The sequence below is a fragment of the Protopterus annectens genome, chromosome 2.part0 (assembly GCF_019279795.1).
Source record: "Protopterus annectens isolate FY-2018-M chromosome 2.part0, PAN1.0, whole genome shotgun sequence".
Taxonomy (NCBI): Eukaryota; Metazoa; Chordata; order Ceratodontiformes; family Protopteridae; genus Protopterus; species Protopterus annectens.
Window position 1 is genome coordinate 912,469,773 of NC_056728.1, and position 22,251 is coordinate 912,492,023.

The following is a 22,251-nucleotide window of genomic DNA, read 5'->3' on the forward strand; positions in this document are numbered from 1 at the left end:
ACCATAGAAGCCAATGCTTCCACCTGCAGTACTCTCATATCAACCATCTAGCAACCACCCTATGATTTCTCACAAAGTATGTTAGAGTAGGAAAGGTTCCCCAATGTCCAGGTCAAATATTCCCTAGTAGTATAAATACCACCTGGAGACTCCTCTGAAAAGAGGCCATTAGTATTGTGGAACTAACCCAAATGAATTAAGTATCAGAACTAAGTATGAAAGGATAAACAAAGAAATTATTTTTATGACTTTATACTGTAAGATAGGGAATGTCATGGGCCTTAGCTGGAGACTAGATGCTTTCACATTGCCTACAGTGCTGTGTAGTTTGCAAAGTCTGCTGAGGAAGGAAGTTTCCATGATGCTGCTGTTGACATCAGCTGACTACCATTGTTATTGTCACTCATGAAAAAAGTGATATAAAGAGCTGCAGTACCACTGCCATTGGTTTTGCACCAGTCCAATTCAGAATTGTGTTATGCCAAATGCTAGAAGCAGCAAACATTCTGCATGCAGAGTAATTTTGAAGGGCCTCCAAGACTAGGTCAGACAGTAGAAATGGGCTTTCAGTAGGCGTGACACTTGCTGAATGACTAGCTGTGGGAAATGGTGGTTTTACAGTGGTCTTCTGTATCTCTCTCTAAGTTACAAACTGTTGTAATTAGCCAAGGTTCAAGTGGGTCATCTGCTTCACCTGATAAACATAATGGGGAGGGGAAATATGAAGATGGGGAGGTCAGTCATGAAAACCTGGCATCTCTCAGTTTTCATAGCTAACCCCTCATATGTATCTCCTCTTTCACGGGCTTAGAGTGCCACTTCATACAGTGGCATGTAGTACAATGGAAGAAAACAACTCAAACCAGGATATAGCAACACAGGCAGCACAGACTTGCATCTTCATTGATTGTGAAGGGACTAGAAAAAGGTTTGGCTTTCCTTTTTGTTACGTCTCTGCAAAACGCACGCTACTACAGTACCACAGACACAGCATTTGCATACATTTTTCTCATTTAAATCTCATTATAAAATTATTTTCTTATGACATGCTCTACGACTTTCCAAATATTACACCTATGTGTGATGAATGCCTGAATCACACCTCATGTGTGTTTATACATTTATTAAATGTACAAAGTAACTGGGCCTTGTGGCCATTTATGACTTCCCAGTAGCCACCCTTAGACCGTACCTCCTTTTATGAGGAGGAATAGAGCAGTCCTATCTGAGGTGAAATTATGAATATCCATCCAACTGTCAAATTCCTTCTTAAAGGAAAATAATGTATCAAATTGCTTAATCTGGAGAGGAATTTTGTTCCACAGAAGGTGTGGCAGTTTGTGTGACAAACCTATTTCTTCATCATGATTTCTTTATTTTCTGAAGAAGGTTCATATCTCTGGTCTGATTTGTAATAACAGGTCGTGGACTTCCAGATCCTTAATGGCCTGGAGGGCAAGGCACAAATCACCCTGAAGCATCTACAGGACACCAAATACAGAATTTATTGTTTTAATGGGGGAAATATGCTTGTTTTAAACCCTGAAGATCAAGGAGCTAATAATAAAGGCAACCCTGTTACTCACGGAGAGCCCGCTGCTGTTGTCAGTGACTTTGTAGTGGAGTAAAGTGGGAGCCAGTAGTATCATTGTAGAGGTTTTATTCTTTGTCATTTGTGCTCTCAGGGAATTACATGCTGAGTTGTAAGACCAGAACACGAAGCCCATAGTCCAGCTTAGGTAAAAGTATATTCTGAGTGATTGCTAAGTGGATTCTAGGAGGGAAATGAGGAGTGATCCGTTTATAAAGTTTCAACTGAGCAAGGACTTTATTAACAGTGATATCCATGTGCTTTGTAAAGGAGAGAGTGAAGTCAAAAATGATGCCAACATATTTGTGCTGGGTATGCTGTTACAGTTACCAATAAGATCTGTCAAGAGAACACGATGAATATTAGCTAATTTTCTGGGTGTAGAAAAAGAAATTCATCCCATGATCTTCCTTGTCATGAATATCTGAGGTCTCCCTAGCTTCTTGATATGTTTAGTAATATACATTACAAAAGAGCCCTTGTATTCTGTGATGGGCCTGATTAGTGCATTATTATAGATGGGTCAGCACTTTTTTGGTCCTAGAGGAATTGCCATCTCTGATCAGATATGCCAGACAGAAGGATTTCCTGACCATTGTTACAACAATATGGACAAAAGTAAGGGAGTTGTCTAACTTTGTTCCTAGGTTTCAGTCTATAGTTGCGGTGTTAATTATTGTATGTTTTTTACATGTATCGTTTTTTTATCTGTTTTCTGTATATTTTGAGATGTATATTTTTGATGTGTATTTATATGTATGTGTTCATTATCGTACTATTATGTAGTCTTAAAGCAGTTTTATATTTCGAGGAAGATGGCACTAAATATACAGAACCAACTGATATTGCCAACATCCTGGTAGAGAAGTTCAGTGCTAACTTTACTCCTCTCTCGCCCTCTAAAGGGCCCATTTCTATATCGGAAGAATGCAAAGTTCCTGTAATCATGGCTGCACAGGTAAAAAACACACTCTCCAAAACCAAGAACACAGCATCCATGGGACCTGACAACATCCCAGGCTGCGTTCTACACGAACTACAGAACGAACTGGCACCCCACATAAGTACCATGTTCAGTCATAACCTCACCTCAAGCCTTGTGCTCACTGAATGGTGCACAGCAATGGTTATCCCACTCCACAATGGTGGAGCCACCACAGACCCCGGGAACTACCGCCCCATTAGCCTGTCAAGCCTGGTCTGCAAGGCTATGGAACACATTATCATGGAACTTATAAACAATGACATTGGTAATCCCCAAACTATGGACCCTACCCAGTTCAGGTTTGTAAAAGGCAGATCATGTCTCCTAAACCTGATAGACTTCTTTAAAGCAGTCACCAAAGCCGTAGATGAGGGTAAGGTGGTTCACACAGCCTGCCTAGATCTCACCAAGGCTTTTGACACCATCCCCCACTTGGGAATTATAGATAAACTCACTAAACTAGGTATAAATCCCTATGTCACAAGATGGGTTGTCAACTGGCTCACTGACAGAACCCACACTGTGAAAGTAGCAGACTCTAAATCCAACTTCAGACCAGTGAAAAGTTGAGTACCACAGGGTTCAGTCCTGAGTCCTCAAGCTCAATGCCAAAAAGTGCATTGTCATCCCTTTTGGTATAAACTCTGTACCCATGAACTACCACATAGGCAGTAGTCTATTTAACACTGAAAGTGTGATGAGACCTTCGGACACAGGTGGACAATTCCTTTAATAATCACATTGTCACAGTAGTCAGGAAATCCTTCTACGTGGCACATACCATCACAAAAGGTTTCTCATCCAGGAAAAAAGAGGTCATTGTTCCCCTCTACTCATCACTCATTAGACCCATTATAGAGTACAACACCCCTTTTGGTATGTACCTCACAAGACATCTACAACAACTGGAAAGGCTGTAGAAATACCTCACAAAGAGGATTACCAGCCTCAAACAGATGCCCTACGCAGACAGTCTCAAAAAACTCCAGCTTTACTCTGTCACATATAGCCTACTCAAGGCAATCTCTACCTAACATACAAATCTATGTCAAACCCAGAGCTGCTGGACATGCTCCACTTAAAGAAATCGCAATCCCTCAGAGCTACTAACAGTATGACAGGAAGGTGGGAGTTGCTCCTTGAACTGAGTGAGGGGACTTGGGAGTGCAGTACCAGTAATCTCTCTCTCTCTTTTTCTGTTGGCTGAGTTCTGCTAGCTGATTGTGACAGTTTGTAATGTACGGCTCCAATTTCAGCACCTTGAACAGATGGCGTTAACAGCAGCCGTAATGGGACCTCTTAGCTCAAGAAATCAATGCAAAACTTAAAATAAAAAGCCCCAAAATAAGGATGGAGTTTAATTACTGTTCTTTTAAAACTTGAAAAGTAGCTAAAATAACATGAAATGAAAGTGGGATAAGAGACCTTGGGACACAGGTGGACAGTAGTCTCTCCTTTGATAATCACATCGCCACAATAGTCAGAGAATCCTTCTACGTGGCACACCTCTTCACAAAAGGTTTCTCATCCAGGAAAAAAGAGGTCATTGTTCCTCTCTACTCACTCATTAGACCCATTATAGAGTACAATGCCCCTTTTGGTATGTACCTCACAAGACATCTACAACAACTGGAAAGGCCACAAATACCTCACAAAGAGGATTACCAGCCTCAAACAGATGCCCTACGCAGACCATCTCAAAAAACTCCAGCTTTACTCTGTCGCATATCGTCAGGTGATCTCTGCCCAACATACAAAGCTATGTCAAACCCAGAGCTGTTGGACATTCTCCACTTAAAGAAATCCCAATCCCTCCAAGCTACATGTTCTAGGGACCTAAACCTTGTCACCACAATAAACAGAACATGCCAGAGGGACAGATTCCTGTCCCAGAGACTTCCCATACTCTTGAACAAACTACCTATCTATATCAAACAAAGCTCCTCATTAGCACTCTTCAAGAAAAACCTTGATGACTGGATGGGAGATAGGAAATTCACCCCAGGGATCACTTCTGTGGCTCTGCTTGACAGGGGCACAGGAAAATAATTTTCTTGGGTGGCAACAGCCAGGGTACCATTTGGCTAGGCTTAAATAGGCCCTAGGGAATAGCCTAGTACCTACCTATGAACCTATAAGAAGTTATTTACATATACATATATATATATATATATATATATATATATATATATATATATATATATATATGTATACAAAAGTATTAGTATGTGTGTTCATATTTTTTTTTGTATTTTTTATATTTTTATGCTATTATAGTGTTACATTATGGATTTGTGTAAAGGTGCTTTAAAATCCAGTTAAGATTTAATTTGATAGGAAGGGATAATTAAGGGAAGTGATGTAATGGTGTCTATATAAAAGGATTTTTGTTTTATGCCTTTTAATGTCTGAAGAAGCAGATTAATTGTGAAAGCACTTACATCTGTTTATTGGGTTGTTTGACTCTTTTGCTGCTTGGTGGGTTTAGGATTTAGCATCAGGAAATCTTTTAAGTCTTATAAGATATGTTCTATATTGCAGTTTATTACATCTGTTATGACCCATTCTATGCCCCTGCAGATGAGGCGTGTTAAGTTCATGGGTATCTAATTTCCATTGTCTGTGGTGAGGTTACCCTTCTGAAGAGGCATCGCAACTGCTTTGTGCCGAATCCTGAGGACTAAGTTGGTGAATAAGCTTATGCTGAACAGTTATAAGAGAGATTCCACAAATGCTTCTTTAATGCTATTCAACAGACAGCCTGGTTATTTAATGAAGTTCCAAAAGGATGTATTTTTTTTTTCGAAAGTGCTTTTAACAAGTGTTACTTTGGGATGAGTCCCCAAATATACCAAGTCCTTTGGTACATGTGAGTTTGGTATGGATGCCTCTGTGGTAAACTTAGCTGCCAGCATACTTGTGATATCTACTGGACCATAGTAGGTAGTGTAATTTTAGAGTCCAGAGCAATGTCGGGTGCTATTTTGCAACTTCTTCATGCAAGTAATGAAATATATTTAATTATCCTTAGCTTCCTAAGCAAACCTAAATTCATGGGGAGCCTTAGATTTTCTTACGGTGTTTTCTAGTAGTTTGGATAATTTTTTGATGTTAGCCTTGAATTGAGGGACTTTCATTTTTATATACATTCCAATGACCTGTTTTCTCTTATTGCACTGTTCATTTCTACATCTGGAACACCAAGCTGGTTTGCCTTTTACTTTCTCTTTTCATTTAATTTTGGTAGGGACTGACATATTTATATTGATTTCGAGGTCAGTATATTTGCATAACTGCAAGCTGTATCTACATTTTACGGAATACAGTTACATTTGAACTTATACAGCTCATCGTAGAATTGTACAGAGTTTGCACTATTTAAGTTTATACATTTGAAGTCTTTGCCTTAGCTGGATTAGAGATTTTGAAAGGGGACATTACCACTTTGCAGTCAGACTTGACTTATACATATTACAGACAAATTAATAAGTACTAGGTCAAAAACATTTAGATCTCCAGTGGGCTCACTGACTATTTGATCCAAAGAATTTTTGTTTATGAAATTTAGAAATGATAGGGCATAGCCTACATTTGAGGTATAGGTCTCCCAGTTTATTGATGGGTAGTTAAGGTCTCCCAGGATGATGGAGATTCTTTATAACATATATGAGAGCCACAAGACATGATTTTCAGGGGTCATCAAAGGGGTCCTGTAACATGCTACAAAACCATTAGGCGGTTTTATAAGGCTTAGTTGAATTTCAATAAGTTTGGTTCGTGGGCCTACGGGAATCTGTCTTGAGGTAATGTGGTCTTTAACAAATATGGAAATTCTGCCACAGTTTCCATTGGGTCTAAAGGCCTGGTAGGTGCAAAACAGGTTTTTCAGTAACAATACATACATTAATGCACTCAAAATGCATGATGGCTTCAAGTTCAAGCAATTTGTTACTTAGACTTCTAGCATTAAGCAAAGCCACATTGATGGCATCTGTTTTTTTTTTTTTTTAGGTTGGAAGATCTATTAGCCAGACTATAAAAGGGCACTATGGGGCAGCAAAAGTTTAAAAGTATTTTGAAGCCTTTGAAGGAAAAGTGCTAGCTGTTCTTGACAAAGCAAGTGGAGCTGTGCAGCATTTCATCCCCTAACACATACTGGATCTCAATGAATCACATCAGTTACTGAGCCAATTGTTAAAATCATTCTTCTTTTTCTTGTACCTCGGCATCATTCATGGCAAAGGTAGGATTTCGCTCAAATACCAGAATCTGTATGCACTTACAACAAGCATGGACAGCTGGGAGATGTCTCTCTGCATTTCTCTCAGGGTTTTGCATTCCATACCATTTACACTCACATGCACCATCCCTACATCTCAGCCATATTTGTTTGTCTTGAGAGCACTTGAGATGTTGGAGACCTTGACATTGGAAGAACAATTCAATACAACCCTGTTTTTGTCCAACCTTGTTAGGTTAGAATATGAGTATGTTACTATGCAGTTATCAATCACAAGTACATTACTGTTAGTGGAGGGTTTAAGCTTACTTGGTTTGGGGACAAAATTTATTCCAGGGGACTCTCCACTGTGGATGTAATAGTATGTGTTGAGATATTTAATTTCTGCTGAATATGATCTTGTTTGACCTTGGAGGCTTATGCAATGAATTTTTTTTACAGTCTCAACATATCATAATTTTCCACGTATTTGTTGTGGTGTGCTGCAGGGGCATGTGGTGCTCACATAGAAAGTTTTGTGTGAGATATTGCTAACAACTTAGTTAAACATTTGTATCTTCTGCAGGTAGCTTGAGCTAGTGTAAATAGCAATTCTAACTATCCATGAGAATCAGGCTGTTACTACACAGTGTGTCATGAGAATGGCAACTAATGACAATATTTAATTTAGTCCAACAAAGTAGACTTACTTATCTGAATAATAGAGTGTACAAATGTGGGAAAATAAAACTTATCTGAGCAGTACTATATTACTTCTCTGTATATTTGTAGTATAAATAGTTAACCAGTGGAAGTGTTCTACTGAGGTAGGAGCAAGCAGCTTATAGCAACATAGCTTGGTTCCAAATAAAAAGATAGCACTTCTAGCACAGCATGTTAATCGTACACCTCTGGCAAAGCTTTCTAGGAGTAAACTTCATTCAAAATGTCAACAGCTATCAAAAACCAAGATTGTAAATGGGGAATACAATAAGACAAAAACTCTGATTTCTGGCTAACTTAAAATCTAAGTTATACTGTACTGTTAAGACATCGTAGCTTAATAATATAATTTACTGTGCTATAGTAGGTTATCAAAAGTTTATTTTTTCTCTTTCTAGATAAGTTTTTGATATCTTTTTTTAATTAAAAAAAGCATACAGACATACCATTTACGCCATATAAAGCAGTATAAATTGTTACATAAGACAAATGATAAGAAAGCTATGCAAAGCATGTAAACCAAATATTTGATGAATGTTATATTTACATTAAGATCTGTCAGAAGTGTTGCTATTTATCATTTAATAAGGCAAACAAAATAATGCTGCATGTACTGAGATGGGTCTGCCTTAGAATATCGAAAGCCGACATTGTGAAAGATGGATTCATCGAGATGACAACCACGAAAACCAACTTCATAAACCAACTGGATGAATGAAATCCTTCCCAGGGTAAGTAACCTGTTGGCTGTGAAGCTGAACTTTGCCCTTTCCCAAACTATACTGTCATCTCAGAGTTGGTACATTTAATTGGGGGATTTGGTGCTCCCAACCTGGATGGGTTTTTGAGTCTTCTCGTGTTGGTTGTATGTGTGTTTGGGTTACTTAGTACTCATCCTGGTAAGGATTTTGTTCATCTGGTCGTCGATGAAGTGGGTTTTTGTGGATGTCGTCTTTCGATATTCTAAGGTAGACCCACTGAGATATATTCTTGAGTACATTTCTCAAAGACTTTATTTGAATGTATATATTAAGATGTTTCTTAGAAGCATTACATTAATAGTGATGTGAACATATATATAACATTGGCAGCCTTTTTGTTAGAAGCTTGATGTTAACGCCATGAGTATGTTATTACACTTGAAGCTATATACAAAACAAGGGAAGAAACAGCCCTTCTTTTTAATAGAAATGACATAAGATGTGTTAATTTATTATAGTAAACCGTTAAGCACAAATAGCAATACATTTACTGTTTAAATATTTCATGGCATCTATTTATCTATTACATTTTCACTGAATGAAAACAGATGATTCAGGAAGAAAATTGATCTTTTTGTGAGCCACATAACAGGAATCTTTAACATCAGTACAGCAGTTTCTTACCTTTTCAAGATGAAAGTAGATGAGATTCAAGATTGCATATAGTTATTGAACAATAATAATACATTTTATTTATCCCGTAATGTTTTAATGAACATATAAAAATGAGAAATGTGCAAGTTAAACAACAACTTTGGGACATATAATACTTCTCTTATTTTTCATGTATATATAATGGTTTTAAAGGACACAGACTTGTGCTCACTTCACTGTTAATACCAATTTTGGTTAACTAAAGCAGCGAGATTTGCTTGGATGATTAGACTGTTCAAGCAAGGAGTATTAGACTCCATGAGGGGTTTGAAGGATTTTAAATAGTAGGTTACCAAAAGTTTATTTTTTCTCTTCCTAGACGATTAGTTTTGATATCTTTTTGAATGAAAAATAAGCATATGGACATACCATTTGTTACACAAGACAAATGATAAAGCTATGCAAAGCATGTAAACCAAAGATGTGGTGAATGTTATATTTACATTAAGATCTGTCTGAAGTGTTGCTTTTTATCATTTAAAAAGGAAAACAAAATAACACTGCATATAGTATATGCTATATTTTTGAGTACATTTCTTGAAGACTATATTTGAATGTACACATTAAGATGTTTCATAGAAGCATTGCATTAATAGTGACGTGAACATACAAATGACACACAATACTCCTCTCATTTTTCACACACACATATATACCACTTTTAAAGGATACAGACTTGTGTTCACTTTGCCATTAATGATAATTTTAATTGAAGTAGATGAGTTTTCTTGGATGGTTAGACTATTCAAGCAGGGAGTGTTAGACTCCATGAGGGTTTTTTGAAGCATTTTAAAAGAAGGTGTTTAGTTACATTATTTTTTTTTTGTGGGTGTCTACACTAACAATTATTATGTATCTAATAAAACTTTTAAATATTAATGTCATTATGACTATTAATAAGTTCTTTAACAAAGAAGAGATTATACTGGGTCAATATAGTTAATTTTAAGAGTTACATCTATGCTATTGATCTGCACAACAAATGACATTTAGTAATTGTATTTCCATGAATGTTAATGGATTGAATAACGGTTGCAAGATGGGTAGTCTAAAAATTATTTTAAGTTATTTAACTTGTCAAGTTATTTATTTTACAAGAAACACACCTACTGACAGGAGATAAAGACAGGCTTAATACTAAGTATTATTCAATATTACCTAGTTCACAATATAATAAAAAAAGGGGAGTTGCTTTATTTTGGAAAAATTCTTTGCCTATGCCTCAAATCATTGCACATATACAGATGATAAAAGTATGCTTTGCTCTGTTACCCTAGAAAATAATAAGAGAATAGTAATCCTTATTAACTTACACTGGATGCCTACAAAAGGAGTTAAAACTACTGAATATCTTCTCTAGAACAAATAATTCAAATTTCAAAAGGCAGCATTGTACTAGTGGATTTTAATTGTATATTGTCACAAAAGGATACTAATACAACAGTTAAAAAGAAATTTCAGGCATCAGCAAAGGCAATGTTGAAGTTCACCAAACTATTTCACCTTAGGGACATAAATGATTTCTCAGATCCAGAATCACTTTCCTTTCTTATTACTCACATAGACATAGAACAAAATCCATAATTGATATAATATATGTCTCCAATGAGTTGATAGATAAACTAGGCAAAGTTAAAGTGGTATCCTGCCCACTTTCAGATCACAATGCAATCATTTTGAGCTGTTTTTAAAATCCAGCAATAACATTAAGATCAGCTTGCTGAAAGGATTTTCAGGACTTTTTTTTATTAAAGAAATTCTATCTTTTATAGAAATTAACAACAAAGGAAATATTTCAGAAATCTATCTACTGGATGCACAAAAGCACGTCGTTCTGGTAGAGTCACCAATCGCCTAACAACAAAGAAAAAACAATGGGACAAAGAACTGTACGATATACAGGAAAACAACTTGACAAATTAAAACTGGAAAATCAGACAGGTAATAACAACATAGAACAATATAGAAGAAATTGCAATTTTAAATCATTAAACTAGGTTTAATCTAGAAAAGTTTAAGATGATTAATTTCTCAACTAACCCAAAATCTATGCATAAGTTACGTAACAGAACAAAACTGTTTAATAAGTCTAACCATATAAAGGAGGTTAATAAACATAACAGAAAAAGAAAAGCGACAGAAATACAAGATAGTTTACAAGAATTTAGAAATGATTACAATAATATCAATCAATATAATGTGATAGACTCAGAGGGAGTAATCAAAAATTTCATTATACATATATATATATATATATATATATATATATATATATATATATATATATATATATATATAAAATCTGATGACCAAGTGAAATTGATAAACCTGTCAATGTCTGAAATTCAAACTCAGATTAACAAAATAACACCTAACAAAGCAGCAAGAAGGCATTACATCAGAATTCTACATGTCAATACCTAAAGAAGCCTTAAACATACTACACAAAGTTTTTTCTATACTTAAAAGACTCCCTCCTGGAAATATACTTATCTCCGCAATTTTAAAAATGAATTAAGATCCAACTGAATGCTCTTCATGCCAACAAATTTCACATTTAAATGTAGACTACATTATTCTTGGCAATTCATGCTAATAGATTAAAATATATTCTACCTTCCATGATTAACGAGGATCAGAGTGGTTTTATTCTAAATATAAATACTTATGACAACATCAAAAGAATAATCAAAGTAATTGACTATGTAAACAAATAGAATCTAACATTAATGAGTCTAGACATTAACAGTGCTTTTGACTTTGTGAACTAGAAATATCTTTTGTTAGTCTTAAAGGAATGTAATTTTTCAAGTAGAGACATAGGTGCCAAACCAGGGATGAATATCTGGTTTCATATCCAATTATCGAAGTTACACTTGAATTGGGTTAGAGAGGAACTCTGCTTCACATGGATGGGGAGCCTGTTCCAAAGACAGGGTAGTCTCTGGGATACATACCTATCTCTCCAGCAGGTCCTATTTATATCACAGGCAAGGTTTAAGTCTGTAGAATGGGTAATTCTGGTGCTGTTTGTTTTGTGGATATGCAGGAGGTCCATCGGAGTCGGGTTTCATAATGCCCTGTATGCCAAGCATAGATCTCCCCTCAAAAGCCTGTAGTAGACAGAATACAGTGATAGGGTTTTGAGGTGGTCTGCACAGGACATATTACTCACGCCCTGTATTCTTTTAGTGAGGAACATCTGTGGAGTTCCAGTTGTTGGATATGCCGGGTACATACCAAAGGGGGCACTGTACTCAGTGAAAGTTCTGATGAATGCTGAATACAGTGGAACAATGACTTCCTTGGACTTAGATCCCATAACTTTGTTTATAAGTTGCACAACATAGAATGATTTCCTCACCACTGTAGACATGTGATAATCAAAGGCAAGATTAGTCCCTGACTACTGGGTCAACTCTAAGGGGTGTGTTGTCAATATGATAGTTACCGGGAATGGATGACTTCCCAAAGGATAGTATTATGCATTTCTTGGCATTTAGTTTTAGTCCACGGCTCTGATGCCAGTTGTTTGTCTGTGTCAGCCCTCCTGGAGAACTTTTGTGTCAGTGTGAGATTCAATAACAGCTCCTAATTTGCAATCATCTGCAAATTCAGTCAGCCAGAGACCAGTGACATTGGCCTTGACTTCTGAGAAGTAAATGCCAAAAAGGAGTGGTCCAAGGACTGATTCTTGAGGGACTCCACTTGTGACCGGCCTCTTTGTAAAGGTGGACTCCTCAATTCTAACTTCCTGGGTCCAGTCTGTGAGCCAGTTGGCTACCAACCGGGTGACATAAGGGTTTGTACCTAACCTCATGAGTTTGTAAACAATGCCCGAGTGGGATATTGTGTCATATTAAGATTAATCATAATCTTATACTACACAATAGCTTACATGGGTTGCTAAAGGATTACTTTTCAGAAAAGAGTCACCAGACAACTGACTTTTATTTTATTTCTACTATATTAAAAACCTTCATTAAATTATATATTGAATTTCTATAAATTTAGGCATGGATTTTTCTTCTTATCCCTATAGCATATACTCAAAATAATATTTTCACTTCAAAGTTAGATACAATTATTACATTTAAAGAAAAAAATGATATATTGGTTTCAATTAATAAATAATGAACAACTTCATTCTGTTAATTATATTATAAGTAAATATGATTTAAGCAAATTTATGTGGTTGGGTGTACAATCTTGCAGACAATATGTAGAAGGTAAAATTAAGTTTAAGTTAATGCAACCAAGAGTAAGAGATCTTTTCCCAAAATTAATTGCATTTTTAATATTATGAATACAACTCTTATCCAAATTATACAGTGTGTTGAGGAAAGAAACAAAGTTGCAAAGACAATTATTGGAACTATTTTGCTCACATCAGTAACAGACCTCCACATGAAGAGGATAAAAAAAAACATTTTTGTATCTTCTGAATAGACATCTTCTCTGAGGTGGAAACTTTTACTTAGAAATTATTGCACAGATCTTTCTTCACATCTCATAAAAATTGCATTAATGTTTAAAAAGAAGCAAGTTTGTTGTAGATGCAAACAGGAAGTTAAAGCAGATTGGCAACACATGTTCTTTGATTGTGATGTACTTGCACCTTATTGGAACATTAATCTTTTTTACAGGCTTTATCTGGGGACACTTTTGTTTTATTTAAGTCATTAATTCTTTTTAATACCCCTACATTTGTTTGTGTTAAAAGAATGAAATACCCTCTTTTACTGGGGACAGTTTTGTTTCATCTCTAAGTTGTTAACTCTTTTTAATACCCCTATACCTGTTTGTGTTAAAAGAGTGAAATACCCTATTTTATGGTCCATTTTATCAATTGTGAGGAAAGTTATAACCAGGAATTGGAATAATGAAGTTACATCCTCTTTCACAGAATCACAAATATTGCAACCGAAATATATCATCTGGAAATTATCACCATTAAATTAAGATCTACTAGAATCACGTCCTACTATAATACAAGGACAAATTTCAAGGAACTGCTTAATGAACAAAAATAGATATATTCATAGCAACTGTAATGTGTAGGAATTTGAGATTCTTCATTGTTAGCAGACACTCTTGTAAGCAGTTGTTCTTGTTCATATTTTTCTTTTTTAAGCTCACAGATTTCTGAATGCAATTAGTGTCATGATCAATTTTTTTTTAGTTAAAATCCAATAAAAACATTTTCATAAAAAGAACAGGTTTACATGGTGCTCCACATATGCACTACTCAGTGCAATATAGCTGAGCTAAAACTTTTAATGCACATTCACACTGCGCACAAGCATTATTATGAATATCACCCACTGACTTTTAAATGAAATATCATTTTAAAAGAAGCTGCATGCAATAAGAGAGTAAAAGAAAAAAATAGTTCAGACAAACCTTAGCATGTGCACATTCTGTTCCATCAAGAGGAGGTCCTTTCTTAGTTTTACAAAAGGAGGGATTATCTGCATGACTGCACCACAACTGCTTACATGGGTCAAATGTTTGAAACTAAAAGGAAGAAAAATCAGTTTAACAAAATAACTACATTTTGCTACAAATGTGAGGCATATACCTCCTGCACAACTGGTACATGGGTGTAGTCCATGAACAACACTTTCATTCTTTTTTTTCAGTTCTGTCTCATATTTATTGAAATGTCATCAGTAAAGAACTACATCTACTTTCTTCCAGTAAATAAACCACTGCCAGTATAAAATGAGTTTGTCTTTTCCTTGGAATATTCTATATCAGATAAAACATCTCATCTATTTTCACAATTGACTATTTTTACATGTTACAGTAATGAAGCAGTCAGAGTTTAATTAACTTGCCTGTGTCCACATCTGCATATTCAAGGCTATAGTGCAATGTTCATGAGTTTATAGCTTCATAGCTGTTTACTAGGCTTACAACCACAAGGGCCTTTTTAAGCCTAGCTATGCATCACAAATCTCTGACAACTTCTGATACTCTTGAAAAGTATATGCAAGGACTTGGTAAATGAAACATTTACAAGCAGGACCCTGAGAGGTGAATATTTTAAAGGATGTTTGTCTTCATTAGAGACATAGGTGCCAAACCAGGGATGAATTTACTTTTCCCCATTCAGTTGTTCAAGTTATGCTTCAACTGGGTTAGGGAGAAACTTTCCTTCACATGGATGGGGAACCTGTTCCAGAGATGGGGTAGTCACTGGGATACCTGTCTCTCCAGCACATCCTATTTATATCACTGGCAAGGTTTAAGTCTTTAGAATGGATAATTCTGGTGCTGTTTCTTTTGCAGATATGCAAGAAGTCCATCAAGGTGGGGTCTGACAACTTCTTGTATTCCAGACACAGATCTCCTCTCAACAGCATGTAAGAGACAGAATAGAGGGAAATACTTTCAGGTAGTCTACATAGGACACGTTATTTGCACCCTATATTCTTTTACTGAGGAACCTTGGTGGATGGTCCAGTTGTTGGATGTACCTGGTTAGGTACATACCACAGGGGCAATGCAATGAATGACAGGTGTAATGACCCTTTTGACCTAGATTCCATACCTTTGTTTATAAGTTGCAAAGTATAGAATGAATTCCTCACTACTGTAAACACATGGCAGTCCAAAGGCTAGATTACTGTCCATGATAGTCCCCAAGCTTTCGACTACTGAGGTGTGTTATCAGTGATAATTACCAGGGCAGGTGACTTCCCAAAGGATACCATTATGTATTTCTTGGCATTTAGTTTTTGTCCATGACACAAGTTGTCTGTGTCAACCCTTCCTGCAGAACATTTGTGAAAGTGGGGGGGCTTCTATGACTTTTCCTAATTTGCAATTATCTGCAGATTTAGGCAGCCAGAGGCCCGTCACATTGGTCTTAACTTCAGAGAAATAAATTCCAAAAAGGAGTGGTCCCAGGACTGATCCCTGAGGGACTCCACTTGTGACTGGTCTCTTTGTAGAGGTAGACTCCCCATTTCTTACTTCCCGAGTCCTATCTGTGAGCCAGTAAGCTATCCACCAGGTGACATAAGGGATTATACCTAACCTCTTGAGTTTGTCAAGAATGCCAGAGTGGGTTATTGTGTCAAATGCACTGGTCAAGTCAAGTTAAGAACTGTGAATTATTTTGCCCTCATCCATTGATTTGGTGATCTTCTCATAGAAGTCCAACAGGTTGAGTAGATGTGACCTGTGCTTGATGAAACTAAATTAGAATGAGTTCAGTGACTGGAGGTTTCCTATGTCATTACTGATCATTTCCATGATAATTCTTTCCACGGCTTTCTCTATGAAACATATGGGTCTGTAGTTTCCAGGATATGTAGATGGGCCCACCTTTGTGCAGAGGGATGACTGTTTCTGTTCTCAATTCATGAGGAATGAAGCTGGTTTGGAGGCTACATTTAAATAGGAATTCCAGATGACCTAATAGGTCATGTTTCATGCTATTTAAATGGCAGCCTGAGATAATATCTGAGCCCATCGATGCAATTTTCTTGGCCTTAGAGACAGCATCAAGGACTTGCTCTCTAGGGCTAACAGGGGGAGTTATATTTGATGGTATTTCCTGAGGGAGGGTGGGGGGGGGATAAGCTTAGACCTGAATTTGTTAGGTTTGCTACATTTTCTGGCTCAGTATAGGTGGCTCCATTAGCATTGAGCTCTGCACACAATTGTGTATTGCATTGGAGGCTGCAGACATGGCTAAAGAATGCCTTGTGGTTGTCCTTGGCATTTGGTAGAGTTTATTTATTGACTGAGTTGTTTAGTTTGATGAGTGTGTTTTTTCTTGCTGGGTTGGCATGCCTAATTTCCTCTTATGCTTTTCTTCCTTCTTGTATAAAGCCTACTGATGTAATTCCATCAGGGAGGCTTGCTTTTTCAGTTAGTTGTGTTACTTCTTCCTGGCAGTACAGCTGCCTCTATGTAGCTATTAACATGCTTCTAGAGAGTTTCTATAAACAGTTTCATGTAGGCAGCAGTGTTGTCAGACTTTATGGAGGCTTGAAAATTTGGCACTATCACCTAATAGTAGGAAGTTATCCTACAAGTCATTCCTGAACATTCCATGGTAGCTGCACTTTCACGTTTTTTTTCACTTCAAAGGAGACTGGTTTGCAGTCTGACCCTACCAAAGAAGACATTACACAAGGGTGGGTGCAGCACTCTCCTATTTTAGTGACAATCAGATCCAGTAAAGCACTCTCCTATTTTAGTGACGATCAGATCCAGTATGTTTGTCCCCTGATCAGTATACTGACAATCTGGTCCATGGAGTTTGTGTTTACAAAATCCAGGACTCTGTCTGCACGTTTGTGTTGTATATGAATCCCAGATAATGCTGTGGCAATTAAAGTTATCCATGATTATGGTACTGGGTTGAATGATGAGTATTTCCAATAAGCTTAAATACATGTTATGGATTTCCTGCAGAGGTGGACCTATAGCTTGCAAGTAAGTGGTATGGGATTTTGTCTGTGGTGATTTGAAAATGGAGAAGCTCAAGTGACTTGTCCTGTTTGACCAGCCTTAAGGTATGTTTATTTTTGATGTAAATCGAGACACCTCCACCTTTAGTTCCTGTCTGCATAGTAGCATAGTAGCTAGTCTAAGTGTGTGGAAGGCATTATAATCTTGCACTGTTGGTTTGCACTCTGTGGCTTTAAACCATGCATCAGTGACTGCACAGACATAAGCATTCTCTAGAGTGAAGAGAGCTTGTAGGGAGTAGAGCTTTTTGTTTAGACAACTAGCATCGAGCAGTAACACTTTCAGATTTTCTTGGTTTCAATTTATGTTGGAAGTACTGCAGTTTGCATTGACTAAAAAAGGCACTACAGGGGAATGCAATTTTTTAGCTAATATCTGAAAGCCTAGAGGGAAGATGTGCACACCATTCCTGGCAAAGCAGCGTGGTCTGTTGACCATCTCATTCCATGCTGACAAATACAGCACACCCTTACAATGACACCAGAATCTAAGCCAATTATTTAAGTCAATCATCTTCTGTTCATATTATGGCATCATCCTTGGAGAAGGTAAATGCTGCTCAGTGCTAAGCTCATATCCGCACTGGACATATATTCTGAGAGCTCCATGATGCTTCTCTACATATAGTCTCGGGAAGTATGTCTTAGGTCATTTACAACCACATGGACTATGACTGAGTCATACTGGTACTTGTAGTTCAATGACATGAGTGCTTGCAAAACATGGTAGATTCTGGTCCCTGATATGCAACTGATCATGACTTTCTTTTAACTCAGCCTGGTGAGAGGGACATCAGGGTGCCTCACAATGAAGTTTAAAATGACCAGAATGTTGTATTGTGTGGTGGCTTGCCTTAAGAGCTTAGAAACAGAGGCTCCATGAGATGTGGTTGTGATGTGATGATGTGGATATTGTTTTATAGGTTCATAGGTTCACAGGTAAGTACTAGGCTATCTGCCTGAGGGCAGCTATAAGCCTAGCCAGAATGCATTGGCTTTCGCCGCCCCCTTAGATTAGTTCCCTGTGCCTCTGTCCAGCAGAGCCACTGCAGTGATCCCTGGGGTAAATTTTTTGTTTCCCATCCACTCGTCAAGGTTTCGCTTGAAGAGCGTTAGTGAGGAGCTCTGCCTAATGTAGATTGGAATCATGTTCCAAAGCATGGGAGTCTCTGGGACAGGAATCTATCCCTCCAGCACACCCTATTTATCGTTGTGGTGAGGTTTAGACCATTAGAGCATGTGGCTCTCGGGGATTTGTTTTTTTTTTTTTTTTTAGGTGGAGAAGGTCCATCAATTCTGGGTTGTACATGGTCTTGTATGTCAGGCAGAGATCATCTCGGAGTAAGTGGTATGCAACCGAGTACAGCTGGAGTTTCTTAAGTCGGGCTGCATAGGGCATCTGTTTGAGGCCAGTAATCCTCTTGGTGAGGTACTTCTGTGGTCTTTCCAGCTGTTGCAGGTGTCTTGTAAGGTACATCCCAAATGAGGCGTTGCACTCTATGATGGGTCGGATGAGTAATGAGTAGAGAGGCACAATAACCTCTTTTATTCTAGATGCGAACCCTTTTTTGATTAGGTGGGCCACATAGAAGGATTTTCTAACCACCTTGGTAATATGATTATCAAAGGAGAGATTGCTATCTACTTGGATCCCCAGATCCCTTATTACATTTTCTGCATTTAGGGGACTACCATGTATGTGGTAGTTTGTGGGTACTTTGTTTTTTCCAAAGGGGATGACTATGCACTTTTTGGCATTTAGCTTAAGGCCATGATTTTGACACCAGGTATCCGTCTCAGTGAGACCCTTCTGAAGGATGTCTGTACCAGCCGGAGAGTCAGTTATGGCCCCCAGTTTGCACTTGTAACCGGTTTAGAGTAGGACCTAGAGCCTGCCATTTTCACCATGTGGGTTCTATCTGTGAGCCAACTGGCAACCCATCTTGTGACATAGGAGTTTATGTTCAGGCTGGTGAGCTTATCTATAACACCAAAATGGGCAATAGTGTCAAAAGCCTTTGCAAGGTCTAGGTAAGCTGTGTGGACCTCCTTTCCCTCGTCTAAAGCCTTGGTAACTGTCTCAAAGACGTCCACCAGGTTTAGGAGGCATGATCTGCTCTTAAAGCCAAACTGGGTAGGGTCCAATGTTTGGAGGTTCCCAATGTCTCTGTTAATGAGTTCCATGATTATGCGTTCCATAGTCTTGCAGACCAAGCTAGTCAGGCTTATAGAGCAATAGTTCCCGGGGTCCATTGTGGCTCCACCTTTGTGGAGCAGGATAACTGTTGCTGTGCACCACTCTATGGGTACATAGCCTGTAGAGAGGCTGAGTTTGAACAGCGTGTTTAGGTGAGGGGTTAGTTCATTTTGGAGCTTGTGTAAGACCCAGTTTGGGACACTGTCTGGTCCCATTGAAGCTGTGTTTTTTGGCTTTGGATAGGGCTGTTTTAACCTGTGTGTCAGTGATTGCCAGGGCTCTACATTCTTCTGGTATGGTTATGGGCTCTTTAGGGAGTGAAGTTTGCACTAAACCTGTCTGCCAGAATGTTGGCATTATCAGTCAGTTCAGTGTATTTTGTGCCATTCTGCACTAACTCAGAGCAGATCTGAGAGTTTCCACTTAGGTTCTTGACATAGCTAAAGAATGCTCTGTGGTTATTTTTGGAGTCCTTGGCAATTTTCTTTCGAAGCTAGCCTTGGATGATTTTATGAGGGAACGTAGTTTCTTGCTGATACTGCTCAGGGATGTCTTCCCTTCTTGGGATTTTACTCTTTTCTGTACTAGTTTCCTCCTTCTATTGTATAGCTTATTTATGGCAGGGGTCCACCAGATTGGTTTCCTATTCTTGGAGGAATGAGTCTTGGTTTTGCTTGGGATAGCTCGATTCATGCATTCTTGCAGGTGCTCAGAGTGCCTTTGTAAGGAATTCAGCAGCTTGGACAACATTTTCCTTTAGCACGGGAGCTGTTAAACTTTCCAACTCCGTCTTAAGTAACGTGAAGTTTGCTTTTGAAAAGTTTTTCACAGTGGTTTCCTTGATTGGGGGTGGGGGTGGAATGTGGATATCCAGGGTGATTAGTCTATGGTCTGATCTAACCAGTGAGGGGCTGACCTCTGGTGTGGAACACCGGTCGCCCATATTGGTGATGACTAGGTCCAATATGTTGTCACCTCTGGTGGGGGTGTTGACCAGTTGATCCAGGACGTTCGACTTTATAAATTCTAGGAAGCGTTGGACAAGGGAGTTAGTACTTGAGTAGTTCTCCCAGTTAATGTTTGGGTAATTGAAATCACCCAATATTAGGGTGTTTGGTAGGACCTTCATATTTTCCAGTGTCTCCAGAAATGCAGAATGGGGGTCCTGGGTCATGGTGGGTGATCTGTAGCAAGCTACAATCTGAATTGCAGTTTTGCCCATTGTTAGTTGCACATGGATGACCTCTGATGCATCGTCCTGTGCCACTAAACTGGAGGTGTGGGTATCCTTGATGAATATGGATACAACCCCACCTTTTGTGTTTTGGTCCATGTTCTGTGGCCGAAAAGTATGGTATGAGTTATAGCCTGGTAGTGCTGGGGTGCTCTCTGGAGCCTTAAACCAGGTTTCTGTTACTGCACAGATATCGATGTTCTCCATACTGAAGAGTGCCTCGAGTGTATGCATTTTGAGGTTTAGACTTTTGAGTTGAGTAGCATTACCCTCAGTTTTTGGTTACTTGTGCTATTTACGGTGGTGGATTTGTCTTTTGAGCCTTGCCTAAAAAAGGCACTATGGGGGCGGCTAAAGCCTTGGCTAGTATTCAAAAGCCTAAGGGTGACAGGTGTAAGCCATCTCTTGCGAAGCAACGTGGCTTGTCGAGCATGTCATCCCAGACAGACAGATACTGGATCCTCTTAGAATGACACCAGAAACTTAGCCAACTGTTGAAATTGATCATTTTTTTCTTTATACTGTGGCATCATTCTTAGTGAGGGCAGGATGCTACTCAGGGTCAGGGTCATACTGACCTGGGCTACGTGATCAGTGAGCTCTTCCGTGTCTCTTTTCATGTAGTCCAGGGAGGTACATCTCATGTCATTCACACCAACATGGACAATGACCGAATCATATTTGTACTTGTTCTGGAGTGACCTGAGTGCTTGTATTATGTGGCGGATCCTGGTGCCTGACAGGCAGCACACTGTAACCTTCTCCTTGTCCAGCCTAATTAGTGGGACATCAGTGTGCCTGACTATGCCTATTACTAGTGTGTTGGGTATGTTATTTTGCCTTAAGGGCTGTGATTGTGTGGCACACTGATTATGTGAAGTATGTGTTTCATGGTTTGGGATGGGGTGTGGAGGTTGCTTGGATGTCTGCTTTGGAGGTCTCTGTTGCTTCTGCAGATTTTTATTTAGAGATTCCGAGTATGTTTTCATGTATTTATGTGTGTTATTTGCTGGTGTTGGTTTAGTAGGTCTATGTGAGACTGGTGGTGTGTTGCAAGTATTTCTCTTCTCTTCTTGACTGTCAGTTCCAGTCTTGGGTTGAGAGAGCTTTGCCTCCAGTTTGGCTACATAATTGCATCTCTTGCATATATTAGTGTTTGGTGGTAGGAAGAGAGGGCTGTCTGTGTACATGAGGCAGTTGTAACATTGCCTCAAAATGCCCCGATTCCCCAGTTGGACTGGAGAGTACACCTGAAACTGCCCTTTGGACATGCCTGAATAGGTAAAGTGAGCTGTTTTACTGATTGGCTGGTAGGGACGAATAGAGAGCCTTGCCCTTCTTGACAGTATTGGGGGGGGGTCTAGTGCTAGGGTTAATTAGTGCTTGCTATGCGTTTGG

The 22,251-nt window shown here is 38.4% G+C and overlaps 1 protein-coding gene across 2 annotated transcripts in view; it reads right to left on the reverse strand.

Annotated features, from left to right (window-relative positions):
- ADAMTS3 (ADAM metallopeptidase with thrombospondin type 1 motif 3) overlaps positions 1–22,251 on the reverse strand; it is a 3,677,303-nt gene that overhangs the window by 2,571,641 nt on the left and 1,083,411 nt on the right. For both annotated transcript variants that reach the window (XM_044061162.1, XM_044061161.1), the window contains exon 8: positions 14,337–14,450. In XM_044061162.1, the coding sequence (XP_043917097.1) occupies positions 14,337–14,450 (114 nt within the window). The remainder of the gene's footprint in view (positions 1–14,336; positions 14,451–22,251) is intronic.